At 46.0% G+C, this 18,655-nt stretch overlaps 2 protein-coding genes and 1 long non-coding RNA gene across 6 annotated transcripts in view; 1 reads left to right on the top strand and 2 right to left on the bottom strand.

Moving 5' to 3' along the window:
• LOC102098332 (uncharacterized) overlaps positions 1-5,765 on the top strand; it is a 31,651-nt gene extending 25,886 nt beyond the window's left edge. For all 4 annotated transcript variants that reach the window (XM_065068484.1, XM_065068483.1, XM_005500047.3 and 1 more), the window contains exons 8-9: positions 2,998-3,117; positions 3,614-5,765. In XM_065068484.1, the coding sequence (XP_064924556.1) occupies positions 2,998-3,094 (97 nt within the window). In that variant the 3' untranslated portion in view covers positions 3,095-3,117; positions 3,614-5,765. The remainder of the gene's footprint in view (positions 1-2,997; positions 3,118-3,613) is intronic.
• Positions 334-8,065, bottom strand: LOC135579832 (uncharacterized). The gene is made up of 3 exons (XR_010473634.1): positions 7,935-8,065; positions 5,869-5,934; positions 334-464 (listed from the first exon to the last, which is right to left on the bottom strand). It is a non-coding gene; the product is annotated as an uncharacterized LOC135579832 (long non-coding RNA).
• Positions 8,066-10,012: 1,947 nt separating this feature from the next.
• LOC102095495 (zona pellucida sperm-binding protein 4) lies at positions 10,013-15,669 on the bottom strand. The gene is made up of 12 exons (XM_005500125.4): positions 15,438-15,669; positions 14,962-15,083; positions 14,781-14,883; positions 14,068-14,220; positions 13,521-13,708; positions 13,241-13,338; positions 12,775-12,905; positions 12,376-12,565; positions 12,145-12,292; positions 10,737-10,815; positions 10,300-10,416; positions 10,013-10,164 (listed from the first exon to the last, which is right to left on the bottom strand). The coding sequence occupies exons 1-12, from the start codon at positions 15,634-15,636 to the stop codon at positions 10,049-10,051; spliced, it is 1,644 nt and encodes a 547-aa protein (XP_005500182.4). The 5' UTR covers positions 15,637-15,669; the 3' UTR covers positions 10,013-10,048.
• Between the last annotated feature and the right edge of the window lie 2,986 nt (positions 15,670-18,655).

Here is an 18,655-nt window from a genome sequence, read left to right as displayed (position 1 = left end):
CCTCCCAGCTGGTCTGGTGAATTTGGGGTGTTTGTGTATATAATCAGGTAACAGGAAGAGCCTGGGTACGTTACTCACCAAAGCAGGGTATTACATGGAGCTGGACACCTCCCTGTGTTTTTTCAGCTGAGATCTCAGTAACCTTGAGCAGAACAGCTCAAATGTGCCTAAGCCCTCCTCAGGCTTTAGAGGGGGTGATGGTGGGGAAGCAGCAGTTGTTTAAGCACTCAAGAATGTCCCATTGTTCCCCTTAGACAGTCTGTACCTACCTTATGAAATGCATAAGGGAACCGGGAATCTTGTCATTACAGCTGGGGGGGGGGTGGGGGGTGGGGGGGAAAGAAAACCAAATACCACCAACAAAACACCCTCTGTAGTTCATGGAGTGATTTTTCCAGCTGGGAAAAACTTGGTTGGGGCCCAAGCACATGTAACAGGCGAGCTTCCTCCTATTGTTTGGGATACTGAAAGAAACACAAAGCAGAAAGAGATCAAACAGTTCCATCTAAAATAGATGGTGAACCAGCTGGGGGAAAAATACAAACTCTTGTGAACCTTCCCTCTAAACCTGAATAGAACCAGGACTTTATTTGGGCTTCCTGTCTCTGTAACCCCCCGCTTGGCCCTGTCTCTGCAGCACTGAGGGGGTGCCCACTGCTCCCTGTGTGAGAACCTCAGCCAGCTAAACGGATGTACTTCCAATGACGGGCCAGCCCAATAGCTCATAACAGAAACAGCTTGTGCTACTTTCACATGTATATTGGACAACTACTACTGTCATGCAAACGCTGTACAAGGAGATGCCAAATGGATGATCTTTTACCTGGCTGTAACTGGGCTGCCCCAGAGATCTCATAAGCTGATTTTTCCAGGCTGCTTTCTGCAGATGATGAATGGCCTTCTCTTTTCTTCCACTAACTTTCTCCTATATATCTACATAACACCCTTACCTCTGCTCCTGCCTCTTATCTCCCTCCATTTCCTCTTCTCCTGCTTTGTAGCTCTTATTCCCCAGCCCAATCTGTATTCGCCCTGCTCTTTTTATCCCACATATGCATTCGCAATGGGCTTTTCACTGGTGCCTGCAAAAGCTGGGCACCTTTTGGATACGTAGTTGCCCTCAGGCTCCTTTAAAATAAAAGGTTAGGCTTAGTGGACCAATGAGAGCCCTGCAAACGCTGCTGGACAGAAAGACGGACCCTTTCTAGAGCAGTACCACAATGGTAAAGCAAGAATGGCTTGCTTCTCTGCAGCTCTTTGCAAACAAACATTGAAGCCCCGATACTCTCAGCATTTAAAACCACTGTCTTTTTTATAGCTTATGACACATGTTTGTCCTGGCTCCTGCTCCTGTTTGTACACACAGGCATATGAAATTGGCTGGCTTCTGCTTACCTGGGCTTCCTTGGGCTCAGAGGCATCTCCCAAGTTTTGAACTGGAACAGGTTGGAGCCTGGTGCCCTATATTAACATATGGCTCTGAAGGCAGCAGAGATTTGTTGCTTTTGACACCCAGTCCTACTTGAGTCATTTGGGCAATCAGAGAAAGTCTCTTTGTTTTTGTTTTTGTAACTAGGTCAAAGCAAATCCCCTTTCATGCTCCCAGCCTGAGTATGATGACTGAACTGCTCCAGGGCAGTTGTTTTGTTTTTCTTTTCTGTCTTGTTTTCTTTTTTTTTAACATCCACAAAAGAATTCTCATAGTAAAGAGAATTTGGTTCTTCCAGCAGGAGAGAGGGAGGCCTGCCAAGGTAAACATACTGGCACAAGACTTGGTGGTTTGTCATACATTGTTCTAAACAGGCTCAGGTTTTAATTTCATTTTCTTTTTCCTGCTAGTATGCTTACTCCTGCAAAGCAAGGCCTATTTTGTGCAAAGGGCCAGAACCAGCTCATTAATTACTTGATCATGGTGTTATAAACATAAGTAGCACATGGACCTGGATCTGACCTAGGGCAGGAAAACTAGATTTCTTCCCCAAATCATTGCAGAATGATCCTTCCACAAAGAACAAGAAATTTACTTCCAGTTCAAATGGCCCCCAAGACAAGAACTTTTTTCCTTTCCCCTGGGACTGGTTTTAGTGACAGCAAACTGTTCTCAAAAGATAGTGGAGCATCATACAGTCAAATACTTGCCCTTGTTAAACAATTACAATCTGATGCTGCACTCAGGTTTGAGAAGCAGAAGGCAGAAGTCTGACTATTTCATTGTAAAAGACTTAAGAGATCAACAAAACAAAACACACACAACATAAGATTAAAAAGCAAACAAAGTAGTAGCTGGCAAAAAAGAAGTCTGCACCACATCACTCAGGACTTTGAGGTTTGTTTTGTTTTTTTCAAATCCAAGATAGCTACTAACTATTCATTTTCTGTAACTAGCTTTGAAATATTGCATTAACAACCCTCCCAATCCCCAAAATACAGCTTTTCTACCTTAAACAGCAGCTATTTTTAACAAGTGTTCCAAAAGTTTTGTCTTTCATAAATCCTGGAGGCCTGACATAACTAAGCCATTACAACCAAACAGGATGCATTCCACTTATTTCAACTGTATATTATAAATAACTAACAAAAAAAATATGCTGGAAACACACCATCAGCTAGCTTAGTGTTGTTCTTCAGAATGTCTCACTTCCTATTTAGTGCTTCAGGCCAGAATTTTTAACTTCCATTTGACATTCACCCACCAGTCTCTCCCCCTTGCTTGCAGCTAAGCAGAAAATACTGGTTGCACTCAACAAAATGCTGTTTCTATCCATCCATTACATTGTGACTCCATGACAAGTTAAGCATGTAGTAGCCCTCTATTTTTTTGCATACTGCCACAAATATTTGGACAGCATCTGGTTTGAAATTTCAAAGTGGAGAGGGGGAAGCTGCTTTGGATGCAGCTTGGATGTTGGGTACATATGCACAGCACATTAATGCTCAAAACACAGCCACGCATTCTGACCGCTGTCAACTTTAATTGTATTTTTTCCATTTGTTAAGGCCAGATATTATGTCTTCAGAGCTGAGGAAAACCGAGAGGAACTCCATGATTGTTCTGGGGCAAAATACAAAGAATGAAAACATATGGCCTTTCTGATAACCTGAGTCAAATGGAACAAGGTAAAATAAGTAAATCAGCATGTGTTTCTTTGTGGGTTGGGGTTTTTTATTGGCTCTTCTCAGCACAGAAATGAGACAGTCCTGTTCCTTAATCCAGACACCGTCCAACGTGCAGACAGGAACAGGCCAGATTTTTGAAGTTCAAATTATATGTAATTATGTCAGCTGAGAACTGGCCCATATACCTTCATTTTAATAGTCCCTTTCTTTTTTTTTTTTTTAAAAAAAACACAATTTGAAGGCATCTGTAGTCATATAGGCTACATCATCCAGCCTTTTTACAAGAAGTACAGCAACAAATAATTTATCTACAGTCAGTCAAAAGACTCCCAAAATAAGCCAACCAGATGTCTTGGGAAAGAGACAATCTGCTCATAATCAAGATTAAAAGAGAACCAGGCTCAGCTTAGTCTTCCACCTTCCCAACTCAGACGACAGGTTAAATGCAGAAAACCTCTTTATAATCTCTCACATTCACTGCATGTTTCTGTTTCAGAAAGGCAAAGAGGGAACACCAATGGACACAAAACCAAGAACCTCGGGGTTACTTTCTGCAACCGGCATCCTACAGTTGTCAATAGAGAAACTCCAATTTGAGTGTTGGAAAGGAAAGAGGGAAGGAGGAAGTTGAGAAGGGTCTGTGGACAGATGCATGCTCAGCTATGTATGGCTTCATTCCTGGATTTGAAGTATATTTAGAAAGTCAGGCCACAGGTGAAAATTGCTGTTAGCATATTGGCAACATAACCAATGAAAACTTTTAAAGTAAGATTTGGAAATTATTCTTCTTCTCTGAGTAAGGAACAGAATTACCTGAAACACTGACGTTTTAAATTATCATTGCTTTTTGGGGACCTTGTCCAGCTGAAATAAACTTAAGCTTTATGGGACACAGCAGCATCTAGAAGAGTACCAGGGACTCCTTGCCTGGTGCAGAAGTGGCTGTTGGAAGGACAGCATCTTCCTTCTAGGGGGGCTGAGTTGCAGCTTCTGCTTGTCCCCAACAGAGCTCCTCCCTCCAGAGCAGCATTTGGCCAGCTGTGCCATTTTACAGGAATTCAACTGGAAAACCAAGTCTGTAAAGCCAAGACTTTCTAGAAGGCCATTCCTGAATCCACCCCTAGCTTCCAGTCCTGGGGGCCTGTCCTTCTGCAGAGGCTCCTGGACTCCAGTGCTACCCTGTGCAGCAGTTGACATCACGCAGGCTCATTGCAGAGAGCAGAGGAAGGGGCACTGCAGGAATCAGAGACTGGGGGGTGCATCCAAGGCAACGCCTCAGTTTCACCAGCCAGTTCAGCTCTTGTGCTATCAATCTTCTGGGGAGGGAAACCAGGCTTGAATTTCTAATTTTAATGGAGAAGTTAAGTCCTCTGCCTGTGCAGGTGGCAGCCTGAGGCTGTAGGTGGGGAAGTCACGCTGCTGTACAGCTCAGCCTGTGCTCCCTCTGCTGGGAAAAGGCAACAAGGAGAGCAGAGCTGCAAGGCAGAATCATTCAAATAAACACAGCCTTTATAAGCCGCTGCTCTTTTGGGCCACATTAACAACTCTGTAACGCTATGGCCATGTTTGGTGGCTGCCTTATTGCCACATGTCCACTGATTTCAGACTGAAGGGACAGGCAGCACGTGCTTCTGCAGTTCACATCGTTGCAGTGGTCTCTGCACACCAGCTCGTATTGGTACTAGCACAATAATTAACACACAGGGAGTAAAGACTTAAATAAACCAACTTTGCCTCTTGTAAAAACATTATTCTACCCCCTAAATTACAATATAATTGCAAGTCAAGCAATCATTGTTTAAAAATCCCTTCCCAACCCAAACTTGCCTGGGAACCAAGATTTGGGCTGTCAGGAATGGATCAACTTCAGCAGGCTTAGCCTTTCAGTAACAGATGCTTCCCCCTTGCTCAGCTGGAGCCTTTGGAGTCCTCAAAACCAGGGCAGGATCTCTTCTGAGATCCAAAGCACCCCAGCCACGGTCTCCCAGGGCAGCCATAGTTTGCAGGGGCTGCAGGGGTGAGTGAAGGCAGCAGCCCAGGTTTGGTTTTCAGAGCACTCGAAAGGATTGTCACTTAGCATCCAAAAAAAAATAAATTAAACCCCACAATTGAAAAATAAAAAAAGATGGTCTGTGCTGACTCAAAGTTAGCACCCTAAAGTAGGTGCTGTGTTTAATATTTCAGTTGTAGCTGCTGCTGCAGAACTTGGTTATTCACTGTATATCTTGCTAGCTTCATCTGAAGCTAGAAAGATTTATATCTTGATTATTCTGTGAATAGTCTGTATATCTCATAAATACAGGGGTCTAAAATCCTGCATTAAGTTACACCCTCCATTATCCCTTCAGCTTTACAGAAACTGTAAGGAATGTGAATCAGTGCAAACTGAACTTAAAGCATTTTAAGACGTAGCATCATGAACTGGTATTCCCCACCACCACCTCCATTCACATTATAGTTGTGTTTCGTTTTTTAACTAAAATGAACTAGCACTCTTTTTTTTTATTACAGCATTATATGAAATATATTCATGCCTTTTCAAAAATAAATATATTTATGACATGTAACATATTGTATAGTTCTCCACTTCAGGATGCATTGTAATACAAGCATAAGAAATTTAATAAAAAGCTTCACTATTATGATAATTGTTTTCAGATATTTCATTAATGAACACCTGGGTTGCAGTGTAACAGCTACCACACACTTAAGGTTTCAGGTGAGCATAGCTGTCAATAAAGAAAATCTTACCTCCAAGCTTTTAAATGACTTCTTTAGCTCTGGCAAAGCCGCAAGTTTGTTCTTCTGAGGCTGGTGCTGTTCTCAAAGATTCAGAGGGTGAGGAAGGCCTTTGGAAAGTCCAGCTATCACTAAGCATAGATGTTCATTTTGAGCAGCTCTGTGTTAGGTGCTGGTTCCTGGGCTTTGCTGCCAAAGCCATAGAATGGGTGGACACAGCAGGGCAGCAAATGCGACTTCCAAAGGTGAAGGCGCCGAGGGCAAAGCACACTGATGCTCAGCACCGTGATTTCTTTCTGAAAATCTACATTCCTTAGCAGCTCCACGCAACAGCCTCACCTGACAGGTACTGGCTGGCCTTGGGGATGCTTTTCCCAAGCTTCTCCTTCATTCACAGCCCACAGCACTGTCCAGACCAGAGCAGCTTTCCTTCACCCGCAGAAGCCTAAGACAACATCTACACCAACCCACACCACCTTTACTTCAGCCATATCACCAGGCTGTATGGAATAAGGCTAAAGAGGGTGTTGACACAAGAAGTTATGTGCAGTTACTCAAAGTAAAAGAGAAAAGTCAATGAGACACAACTAAAGAAAGTAGAGGCTTTGAAAAAGGAAAGCCAAAAATCCAGCTGTGAAGGTAGAAAGGAAAGAATAGACTTTTGCAGGAGAAAAAATTACAGAACAAAGCAGTAATGTAAGCCCTTAACAGCCCACTGGTGGAGAACAGGCTAGAAAGAGGGGGACAATGCACCAGGGGAAGAAACCTCCATGTGAGTAAGGGAAAGACTATGGATGTTGTCTACCTGGACTTCAGTAAAGCCTTTGACACTGTTTCCTACACCAGAAACTGGCTGCTTGAGGCTTAGATTAGCACACTCTTTGCTGAGTAAAAGACTGGCTGAATGGCCAGGCCCAAAGAGTTGTGAATGGAGTTAAATCCAGTTGGCAGTCAGTCACAAGTGGTGTTCCCCAGGGCTTGGTGTTGGGGCCAGTTCTGTTTAATCTCTTTATCCATGATCTGGAGGAGGGAATTGAGTGCACCCTCATAAGTCTGCAGACAGCACCAAGTTGGGTGGGACCATTGATCTGCTTAAGGGTAAGAAGACTCCACAGAGGGATCTGGACTGGTTGGATCAATGGGCTGAGGCCAATTGTATGAGGTTCACCAAGGCCAAGTGCCAGGTCCTGCACTTGAATCACAGCAACCCCACGCGATGCTACAGGCTCAGAGAAGAGCAAATGGAAAGCTTCGTGGCTAAAAAGGACCTATCGATGTTAGTTGACAGCTGGCTGAATATGAGCCAGCAGTGTGCTCAGGTGGGCAAAAAAAGCCAACAGCATCCTGGCTTGTATCAGTAACAGTGTGGCCAGCAGGACTAGGGAAGCGATCATCCCCCTGTTCTCAATGTTGGTGAGACCCCACCTTGAACACTGTGTTCAGTTTTGGCCCCCCACTACAAGACAGACATTGAGGTGCTGGAGCAAGTTCAGAGAAGGGCAGCAAAGCTGGTAAAGGGTCTGGAGCACAAGTCTTACAAGAAGCAGCTGAGGGATGTCAAGTCATTTAGCCTGGAAAAAGCAAGGCTGAGGGGAGACCTTATCCCTCTCTACAACTCCCTGAAAGGGGGTTGTAGTGAAGTGGCTGTCAGTCTCTCAAGTAACACGCAATAGGACAAGAGGAAATTGCCTCAAGTCACAGCAAAGGATGTTTAGATTGGATAATAGGAAAAACTTCAGAAAGGATTGTGCAGCATTGGAAGAGGCTGCCAAGGGAAGTGGTAGTCACCACTCCCAGAGGTATCTAAAATATGTGTAGATACAGTGCTTTAGGACATGGTTTAACTGTGGACTTGTCAGTGCTAGGTAACAGTTGGACTATAAGATCTTAAAGGTCTCTTCCAACTTAAGCAATTCTATGTTGCCTACCTTTCACCCTGTGCCAGCACTTCCCCCACAGACAACTCACATTCCACTGCTTGTGCCCTTCCCCTCCTGCTAGGGACCAAAGAGCAAGCCTTAAGCACAGAAGACTTCCAACAGAGTGGATAAGGGAATTAAATTCATGTCTTTGCTCACCTCTCTCTAAGCAGCAGGTCCATTACAGCAAGATCCAGCTCTCCACCAAAATGGAGAGTCCCTGCAGAGGAATGCACCTGATCCCCAGAGACTACATATGCCCAGAGCTCCCTGTCACTTTGGAACTGTTCAGCAACCCTGTGGATGGCAGGAGAGAGCAACTGGGCAGAGACTCTCCCCAGCCCTTCAGCCTCCACCCAGGCATCTAAGGTCTCCAGGCAAATACTTGTCTGCTGTACCAAGGCATGGGAAGTCTTCAGCAGCAGTCAGGAAGGCGTTTAGATCTTGGCTGGCACACACATTAAGAGAAGTGCCAGAGCACCCTGCTTGGCATACTGAAAAGGTGTGGTCTGTATTACTCCTCTAATTACCCAGTTAATTAACACTATAGACAGCTGCTAAAGACTCATCATAAGGCACATTTGGAGTTGAAACTCTGCTTTCCCAGACAGAGCTCCACCTGTACCAAGGCCATTTAGTTACCAGAGGCACTCCCTAAGGGAGGAGGCTGTTTGACCCATATCCAGCTGATGATTTTTCCAGACTCTGATCTCCTTCACCCTCCCACCATATGAGTTGGAGGAGTCTTATCTTTTCTTCTGATTAGATTTTGAAAGCAGGTGAGAATAAGAACACCAGCTACCCTGAAAGTAGCAAGGAAGAGCAGTTCAGCTAGAAAAGTAAAAACATCAAGATGATTCCTGAAATTTATTGGAGTAAAAAAAAAAAAAAAAGAAGAATTAAAAAGCAGTTCCCACCAGTGGTTAACATCTTTAATTACACACAGCATCAGCAGAAGCCAATTAAACAGAACAGTATCTGCTACCTCAAGCAAGATACTGTTCAGTTCTCTGCTTCCATGTATATAAAAGCTGCTCTTCCCCTTTGAAGGCCCCTGAGCACTATGATTAAGGCTACTCCCCTGTTTTTTAACAGGAGGAATTTCTAATCAAGCCTGTGGGGATGAAAAAAAAAAAAATTAAAAATTTCCTTCCCCTAAAGCATCCTTGCTCAAGGACTAGCCCATCAACTAGAAGGGGATCTCAGTATGAGTGCAAGCACCAGAGATGCCCCAGCCTGAGCAGGAAGGGTGGTGGCAGCCCCTCCTTTCCCCCCTCCACCATCAGGAGAGGTTTTTGCCCAGGATCTCAGGAAAATGAGAACAATTCTGCTCAACTGCTGTGACCAACGACACCACACTGAACTGCTCTTGCTGCTTAGCATAAGTTTTATTTCTCATCCCAAAAAAAAGCACATCCATGGCACTGTCATGCCAACAGTGGTGTCAAATTAGCTTTAAAGAGTCTTCAGAGTTCTGGATTTCACTGTTGGCTGTTTGCTCTGACATAAACATATAAGATCAATCTTTAAATCAAGTTAATTTTTTACTGAAGTTCAAACTACCTTGAACTGTTTATTTTATTTTCAGTTGGAATGAAGTTTCCCTTTTCTCATCCTCCAGGAGGAAAAAATTTATCACACTTGGCCTTTGTTTCCAGAGCAAGAGAAGTAGGTAAGTAGGCTCAGGTACAGCATCATCAGGAAAACCCATGTGGTTAGTGCTTTGGCATCCCTGTCTCCAAGTCCTGCCACACAAGCACAGCCCTGACTTACCTAGTGAGGTCAGCAGCAAGTGGGCAATTCCCAGCTCCTCTGCACAGTCAAATACTAGTTCTGCATGCCCAAAGGAGAAGAGGCTGCAGGAATTGCTTTTAATGAGTTTTGCTGTACTTCAACTCAGTGCTTGAGAGGAGCCAGATAAGTACTTTTGAAGGGCATCTTCGCCACTGACACAAATGTAGACACCACCCAGCATCACCTCTGTCTGCAGCTTCCCAGCAGCCCAGGCCAAGACAAGGACTCCCTCTTGACAGCAGCAGACAGTTAACACTAATCCCAGAGCAGAATAATAGCCAGAAAGTAAGATTAAAGCAGAAAAATAGCATTTGGAAAGGTCTCTCACAGACATCAAGATAATTTTTGTCTTGCAAACAAAGCCTCACAGCCGGGGTCCCCAAGACACACTCCAGTACAGCCCCATGTGCTCTGGGCCAGGGAGAAAGAGTTGCACAGACCAAGTGGGTTTGACATCCACTTTATTGCAACACATTGATTTAATGCCTTACAGACACCTTCCTTTGCCATAGCACAGCAGCCACAAGCATCATGCACAGAGCTGCCCCAGCTGCTGCAGCAGCAAACCCCAGCAGAGCAGCAGGGACAGCTGCTCCTGTGTGGAGAGAGAAGCCCCAGTTAACACTCCCCCAGCAAGGCACAGGGATGCGCTGGGGTCTCAGTCTTTCTGGTGGAAAGACTGAGACCAGCCCCCTTTCCCAGTCTGCCTATGTTGGGCTGGCATGCTTACCAAAGCCATCCTTGGTTGTGGCCCATCTTAGCTCATCCTGGAGGAAAATCACAGGGCCTTTGCTGGAGACATGGGAGGCACTGTCCTGAAGAGGATGCTCAGCACTCCTTTTACCCCCTACAGAACAGCATGAAGGTGAGATAACGTGTAGCCTTGAATGTTAGAGTTTTTCCAGGTCAGCTTCTTAACACACAAAACTCTGAAGGAAAAACCTTCCATGTGAGTCAACACAAAATGAAGAGCCTACGAAGACCTCTGCCTTTTTGAGATAGTGGCAAGGGCCCTTCCTCAGTGGAAGGAAGCAGGAAATGCCTCATCAAGCTGTCCATGGCTGGAGGGAACTAGTCCATAGCCTACATGTCCTCCTAGCCCCCAGTGTGGAGGCTAGGAAGCCCCACTGTTGTCCCTTTGTGGAACAGGAAGGCTACGACACTTACTGGCTCTAGCAGGACAAGTGGTGGTGCAGGACTCCTGTACAGATCGGTGGCACACTGAGGCACTGCAGTGCAGGTACACCTGGAAAGAATGTGACACAGCCTTGAATCACTCAGGCAGCATCTGTAGACAGGTAATATCCTGGTGTGATGCACTGACCCTGGCCAGCAGCTAAGCACCCACACAGCTTCACGGCCCCCTACCCTGTCCTAGCAGCATGGGGAGAGAATAGGCAGAGCAAAAGCAAGAAAACCCATGGCTGGAGAGAGAAAAATAGCTTGATAAGTGAAGGAAAGGGAAGAACAAAACCAAAGCACAAATGATGCAGAGGCAATTCACCCACCCCACTACCACAAACAGACTGATGCCCAGACAGTTTCCAAGCATCAGCCACACTGGAAGACAAAATCCTCCAGTGTTTATTGTTGAACATGACATCATACAGCATGGAATATCCCTTTGGCCAACTTGGGTCAGCTGTCCCAGCTGTGCTGCCTCCCAGCTTCTAGCCTACCCCATGCCTACTCACTTGGGCTTAAGAAACAGCAGAGCATGGAAAAAAAGCCTTGATGCTGTGCAAGCACTATTCAGCTAACAGCTAGAGCATTTGTGTGTTATCAACACTGCTTTAGCCACAAATCCAAAAAACACAGCACCATATGGGCTGCTTTGCAGAACGTTAACTACGTTCCAAGCAGACCCAGTGCACCCAGTGACAGAAGGGACATGGCAGAAAGATTGCTTTGGCTTGCTTCACATGTAGGCTGTAGCCTTGGAGCCCTCTGCTGCCAAGTAGCTTTGATACCTTTATACACCTTCAAACTCAATCAGATCTGGCATTACAGCACTTCTCCCTGGCACCCAGGACACAGTTGTCCAAGCACCACTACTAGGTGCAGCTAGGACCAGCTTTGAGCATTAATTGATCTCAGGAGCACTGAGCAAACAGTATAAGGCATGGTGAACTTCACAAGCTTCTGAGCAGTTAAGTTACATGAGATTCAGAGCCCAGATGCTTCCCACATACCAAAAGCTATTTCCAAGTCACTTGGGCCAACAAATTTAGCTTAGAGATTATTGATTACAATAGTTGGAGCATGCACTCTAAGCTAGTTAACGGAACAGCTTAGGCAGCAAGCTAGCACTTGCTTAGGGAGACCTACCCTCTTCAGTAGTCTCAGTTTCTGTCACACTCCTCCAGTGATGAAACTTAACCTCTACCACATTTGTCTCAGAATAAAATGTTTCATGCACCAACCTCTCTACTACTGTTTCAGTAAGGAATTTTCCTAGTCTTTGGACCCCCTCCCCCTTGAGAAGGCCAAGAGTCTCACAGCTATGAAGTGGTTCTTATTGCTTATATGTCACTTGTCCTCAACAGGAAGCTAGACAATCAGGATATGATCTTACCAGTCCAGAGAGCATCTCTTGGGAAGTGGAGTCCACAAAGGTGAATGTGTAGAGAGTGAAACGCTGGTAATGAGAGGGGAACAGCAGTCCTGAGCCAAGATTTAGAGGCACCAGCTCTGCCTGATAATTGTCCCCAGCATAAGGGCACCTGAAAAGGAGAGACCAGCAGTTTTCACTTTTTTCAAAATGCTAGTCATTCCCCTGACCCACAGCTATTTACAAGTCACTTACCCATGCACCAAAACAGGCCACTGCAGCTGTTGCTGGGGATTGGAACTTGGTGTGGCCCAGCAGTGGTGCAGGACCAAAACCAGGTCTGGGTCTGTTCTCTGAAGGATCTTGACTTCTGCATACACAGGCTCTCTCAGAGTCTTCACAACAGGATAGTCACTGTCAGTATAGTAGGAAGTATAGCTTGCATCTGGGACAGAAGATATTTGAGAGCCATTTTAAAGCAGGAACAAACAGAGCGAGGCAACATGAGAGCATCCTTTATAGCCATGTCATTGAGTTCCCATTATGGCAAGGAAGCAGCAGTGCTGGGTTCACCCTTCAATACTCCCTTATTACTCATCAGAGACCAGAGCCTTGCAGCAAGAGCCTTGAGCAGGTCATGCAAACCTGTCGTACCTGAGGCAACACGCAGCTCCAAGGACAGGGGACCTGGCTGGGACACAGCAGGGAGTGGTGGCAATGTGAAGACCTCAACACTCAAGGGAATGAAGCTCCCAGTGATGGAGTAGCTGCAGCGGACATGTAGCCTGGTGGAACAGGAAAAACCCTAATCAAGCAGATAAAGTCACTCCGATACTTCCTTTCTCCATATGGCAATGTGATATCTGCTTTAATTCATCACATTCTCAACCTTCCCTCCAACACCCCCTCTTAATAAATACTTGAATTCCCTTCAGAGTTCAGATTTGAGTCTGGCAGACTGTCACTCATCAGCACCAGCTTTGTTCCTACTAATGAGAGACATAGCAGTCCTTAGCCTACTCCAGTGCCCTGTTGTGAATTCAGAGCTTGTCACAAGCAAGAATTTCTCTGGTGACACTAAACGCAGTGGAACCCAGCAATACCAGCCCCAGGGTATTACCTGAAAGTGCTGTCCCTAGTGACAGAGCCAAGGCTCCCAGTCTTCACACCCCTGGATGCTACCAACTCATTTGCATATATGGCCTGGTCTCCAGTCACCTGCAATGACAGACCAGGCACTGTTGCTGCAATAAAGTCAAGCTGGATTAACACCAGGCTGGAGAACAGCATTTGGTCTCTGCAAGTCTGTATGGTGCCCACTAAACAGCCAAAGCCATCTCAGGTTGTTCCAGGTCTGCAAGCTTCTGCTATTCCAGCATAGTGACAGCTGCAGCTCTTACCTGAAAAGTGGTGCCACAAGCAGAGAGCGGAAACTGGTACACAACAAAGGCGCTGTTTTTCATGACAGGGACACAGCCAGCACTGTGTCCACTGGCCAGCTGGACAGAGTTCAGGATAAGCGGTGGCAGGGTCACATCCCGAGAGACAGCAATGGAAAACCGGCCATCTGCTGTGCAATGAGCTGTGACTGGAGGAGAAGATGTAATCAGTCTTGAGCCCAGGGAGAAAAGACATAGTAAGGAGGTTTAAACATCACAGCAAAGACAAGGCCAGCAAATCCTGCAAGTTCTCCTGCCTGTAACACCCAAAGCAAGTACTAAGCACAGCAAGACAAGTGCAACCAGCTCTGGCAGCAACACTAGTTCTGGCCATACATCCAGGTCTGTTCCAATACACCTCAATGGGACAGAGTATTCTTGAAATCCAAAAACATAGCCCTAAGCCACCTGCAGGACTGGTACACACTAATCCTGCTCCACCAGGGAAATGAGGAGTACTAGTGCGCAGCTCCTCAAGGAAGAGGGGAGGACAGTTGCTCACACTTACCCGTGTTACCAAAGTAACAAGGCTTCACCCTGTCCCTAGGGTCATAGCAGCAGCCTCGTGCTTCACAGTCTCCCTGGCTGATAGGCAAGGAGGTACAAGGCAGCCGGTCTTGGCTGAGAACAGAACAGACACCACTGCTTGGAGCATCCAGGGCTGGAAGAAAAAGCAGGAGTTTGCAGCTAAAGCACAAGAGCAGGGGAACAAAGACACAGATGACATAGGTGGAAGGTGTCCTGCTGTGTACAAATCAAGGTAAATGAAACTCAGGTAAGGGTCAAACACATGGCCTGGTGCTGACATGGAAGCCCACTCAGAAGGGACCTGCATTTCCCTGGAACAGACTCCCCCTGAAGCCTTGTACAGGAGACTGGACTGCACAGAATGTGCCAAGATAGAGTGTTCTGGATTAACTCTGGTAGTTAAGAGATTCATTGTACCTAGACTCTGTCTCAATCCCTGACCTTGCAGGCAAGCATAGTCACGATATGGCTAGGAGACACAAGGAACATTCACTTGATCACCCTGCAAAGGAGTCACAACTCCTAAACAAGTTGTTGGTTCCTATGTCCAAATGCTTTTCTAAGCAGCCTTCTGTACAGCAGTAAATCCCCTTTCCCATCCCCCAGACTGACTAGGAACAGCCATCAGAAAGGAATGGCACTCATGGCCACAAAATACAAACAGGGTTTCTGAAAGAGCTGTCAGAGTCTTACCAGGAAGGTCCACAGGGCACCTCAGCAGCCTCTCTTCATGAAGAACCTTTTGTCCAGCAGCATCTGTTCCTTCAAGCCCAACCAGCATGAGGTAACTGCCATCCTGGGGGAAAGCCACACCGGTCAGGGCAGCCAGAGCAGTGGTGGCCACCATCCCAGCAGAACCCCTAAGGTCACTCACCCATTCAAAGACGTAACAGCCAGCATAGGAGACCAATACCTTCCTGGAGCCATCTGGAGTCTCAGACACCCAGAGCCCACAGTCAGAGTCATTCCACAGAGCATGTGCCTTCCCCTGAGTGTCTAAGGAAAGAGGAAGTGGCAGCAGGGTTTTCAGCATTCCACGTGAAAGATAAGGCTCCACTACAATCCCACCTTTCTACAGTAAACAAGGCCCTAGTCAGTATCAGGGTCTGGGTCAGAAGGGGTATTAGGAGGAGCACAGCAGCCAAGACCATCTAGACCCACCCACGGCACTCCACCAAAACCCTTGACTGCTGAGTCATATGAACAGCCCCCTGGTTACACACGATGCATGGAAGCTGTTAAACAACACTTCACACCAGAACCTGCCCATTTTCCCTCATTCCAGGCATACCTCTGCATCGTGCAAAGATACAGCAGTAAAAAAATCCTTGTGACACCATCCTCACTTACCCCAAGCAGTCAGCACAAAGGAAGCATTCCCCTCCCAGCTGGGAGGCAGGGTGAGCTGCAGACTTTCTTGGCTACAAGCCAGAAGGGTGGGATCAGAAAAAACACTCCCTTGAGCCCCCACAACCAGAGCAAGGGGACCAAGAAACCCCCAGAAGAGCACAGCTCCATATGCAGCCCTAGACCACCCTGCAACACCCATCCTGCTCTTCTGCTAAGGACCATAAAGCAGCTGCTCTTAGCCTGGCCCTTTTAAATTGTGGAGCCAGCTGCGATCAGAAATTCCTGAAGTGTCCAGGTGGACCCAGCCCAGCAGTTTAGCACCTTCCATTGCCCTCACCTGGCTCTGAATACATCACAGTCTGCTCACACTCTTTGAAGAAAATCACAGGGCAGGAGCTGAGCTTATGTCAAGAGAGGGATGTGTATTCATATCACTAAGCTGAGGGGAGCTCACTTGTGCAATTTACTGTAGAGCCCCAGGAGAGTCTTCAAACTCTTTTTTTCTCACCCTGAGTTCTTTCCACCGCTGGCCCATCCAGGAGATCTGCCTGCTTTTCCCCATGTACCCTACTGCTGCTCAAATTGCTCCTTACATGGCATGAGTGCAAGAAGCTGAGTGACGATGTATTTTTGTTCTTTTCAAGGTCCCACTGCTTCAAATGCCAGACTCAGGGTGTCAATATATAAGTACGGAAATAGCCCTTCACATAAAATCTATGGAAAACTATGGAACTCAAGAGGCTTTGCACACCTAAAAGGGCGTGATACTCCTTAAACACTCCTTGCTGTGGACTACAGCCCTGTTGCTGGTACAGAAAACTGCTGGACTGTTTGCTGTAGCTTATCTGGTATTTCTCTAATCTGTCCATCCCAAACTATTCCTAAAAAATAGTACAGTATCACTAGGGCCCTGAGTTTTAGTCAGATTAATTGCCCAGTCTTGGTCCTATAAAAGCACTTCCGGAAATTCAGCAGCTGCTTTAGTTTCTTGTTATGACACTGCCATATTCAACAGATCCTCAATATAATAGCAAACAGCAACGGTACCTGACCATAGTGCTATATTAGCTACTAACATTTCGTGGCAAATGTTTTGTATCCCTGAGGCACCACCCAAACAAAGGTTTCCAAAATTACAGCCCTCAAGGGTTTCCCTCAAGGCATTTGCTGCAGTGCCTATATTACCTGTAGCATTTATCACTGCTGGTATAGTTACAGGTTTCAGTGAGGCAGGTCTCAAAAGCTGCATTTCAATGCTTCTCATCACTGCTATCCTGTTCAGATTGGATCCTGTAATCAATGCATAAGCCATTCCCACCTGCAGCACTATATTAATACCCTCTTCCATTGTACACAAGTTTCTGAGGGACAACACCAATTCAACACATTCAGCGTATGCTGTTAAAACTGCTGCACACAACCACTGATACAATGTAGGTTCAATAATATCCCACCCATCAGGACCTCTGACATTTTGCAGCTGAGCATATTGTTGTTGTATCTGATCATCATTAGTTATAGGGCTTAATAAATCTTTTTCATCTGCTAATAAACTGATAGATGCAGCCCCACTATCCCAAGCTCACAAAACTCATGCCAGTATTCCTTTCACAAGCTGTGCAGGGTGCCATGATCCCAGCTGGGTGGAGGACATCACTGTGCCTGCCCTGCACACTGCTTATTTCCTGCACCAACCACAATGGCTGTTCCACAAAGTAAAAGATGTTTTCAGCTGCTCTGCACAGCAGAGACTGAAGCAAATGGATCTTGACAGGCTGCCTGTGTGGCTGCTGTTTGAGCAGTGCTCCTGAACCAACTGTGCTCATCTCAGTGCCTGCCTGGGTACCAGGCAGCCAGCATGGAGAGGCACCCGGGGAAAACGTTGGGACTTTGGTGCAGAAGGAGGCTTCATCTTTGTAGAAGATGTGCTAAGACAGCTTGAGCAAATCCCACAGCTACTGTGTGACTGCTGAATGCTTCATTTGACTGTTACCTGCTGATAGCTGTGTAAACAGTAACAATAAACAAAGTGCTTTGGAACTATGGTCTTCATTAGACTTTAACCCACCAATACTTTTTTTATGCTGATAGGAAAAATGTCTACAGGTACTTGAAGAATAACTCTATGTGAAACAGCACTAGGAGTGCTGTAGATCCACCAAGCAATACTCATGCTGAGAACAATTTCAGGTAAATGCCCTTCCCTAGTTTCTACACACACACTTGACAGACCTGTTGAATGATGTGGAGATGGGAGGCAAGTGAAACGAGCCTGAAATTCATGGAAATGAAATGCTTTGTTTGGTAGAAGTTGTTACAGGCAGTGGAAAGCGGCCTGTCTGTGAGGAAATAGGCAGGTGTCTCTTCCTTGCAAATCTCTTCCTCATCCCTTCAATAGTTATCATGCATTACAATGACCCGGCTGTAAGAACTGATTCAGCTAGCACCCAAGACCACCACAAACAGAACATGCAGAGGATAAAGGTACATGAGGGAAACTTCTCTGCAGAAGATACTGTGTGTCTGCAGCGTACCTGGTATAAAATGGCAGTGCATGGAGAGTGGCTCAGCCAAAACATTCCTCTGCAGAAGCTGAACAGCATGTGCAGACAGCAGGGATATCCACACCAAGCATCCCGGGGATGAGGGGTGCTGGCTGCACAGTGCGCAGGAGTGGCATTTCTCAGAGCCACCTTCTGAACCGGGGTTCAAAAAGAGAAGGTGCAGAGACAGATTTGCTTCAAGATTGTGCTTTATTTTAGAAAAAAGAGAGGCAAAGCTACAACACTGGTAGACTTTTCTTTAAATATCCCTAACATTTGCCTCCAATGAACTTAAACCCAAAGTTCCTGGGGAAGTTGGAGAGGAGGGGATTTCAGCCTTGCTTTCCTGGACTTTCACATGGATGGAGAGGCCAGACCAGCTCTTAGCATCTGCAAACAGAATCGAGTACTCAGAAAAACCTTTGGTCACTACTGTGAGATGAAAAGGCCTGTGTCTTCCCACAGGTAAAGCTCTGAGTGACTACTATGGGTTTTACTCCCTTGTAAATCCCCAGCTGTCTGCCAGGGTGGTGGAAATATTTGGAATATAATTATTTTATCCTGATAAAAACAAGAAATCTTGAAAGTATTCCTAGTTCCAGGTCTTTTGCCCATATTGTGTCCTAAACTGTGAGGCAGAGCTGAGAAGTGATCCCCTGCCCTCAGAAATGAGGG

The sequence above is a fragment of the Columba livia genome, chromosome 6 (genome assembly GCF_036013475.1).
Source record: "Columba livia isolate bColLiv1 breed racing homer chromosome 6, bColLiv1.pat.W.v2, whole genome shotgun sequence".
NCBI classification, from domain to species: domain Eukaryota; kingdom Metazoa; phylum Chordata; class Aves; order Columbiformes; family Columbidae; genus Columba; species Columba livia.
Note: the sequence above shows the minus strand (reverse complement) of the source record. Positions and strands in the feature narration are given on the sequence as shown.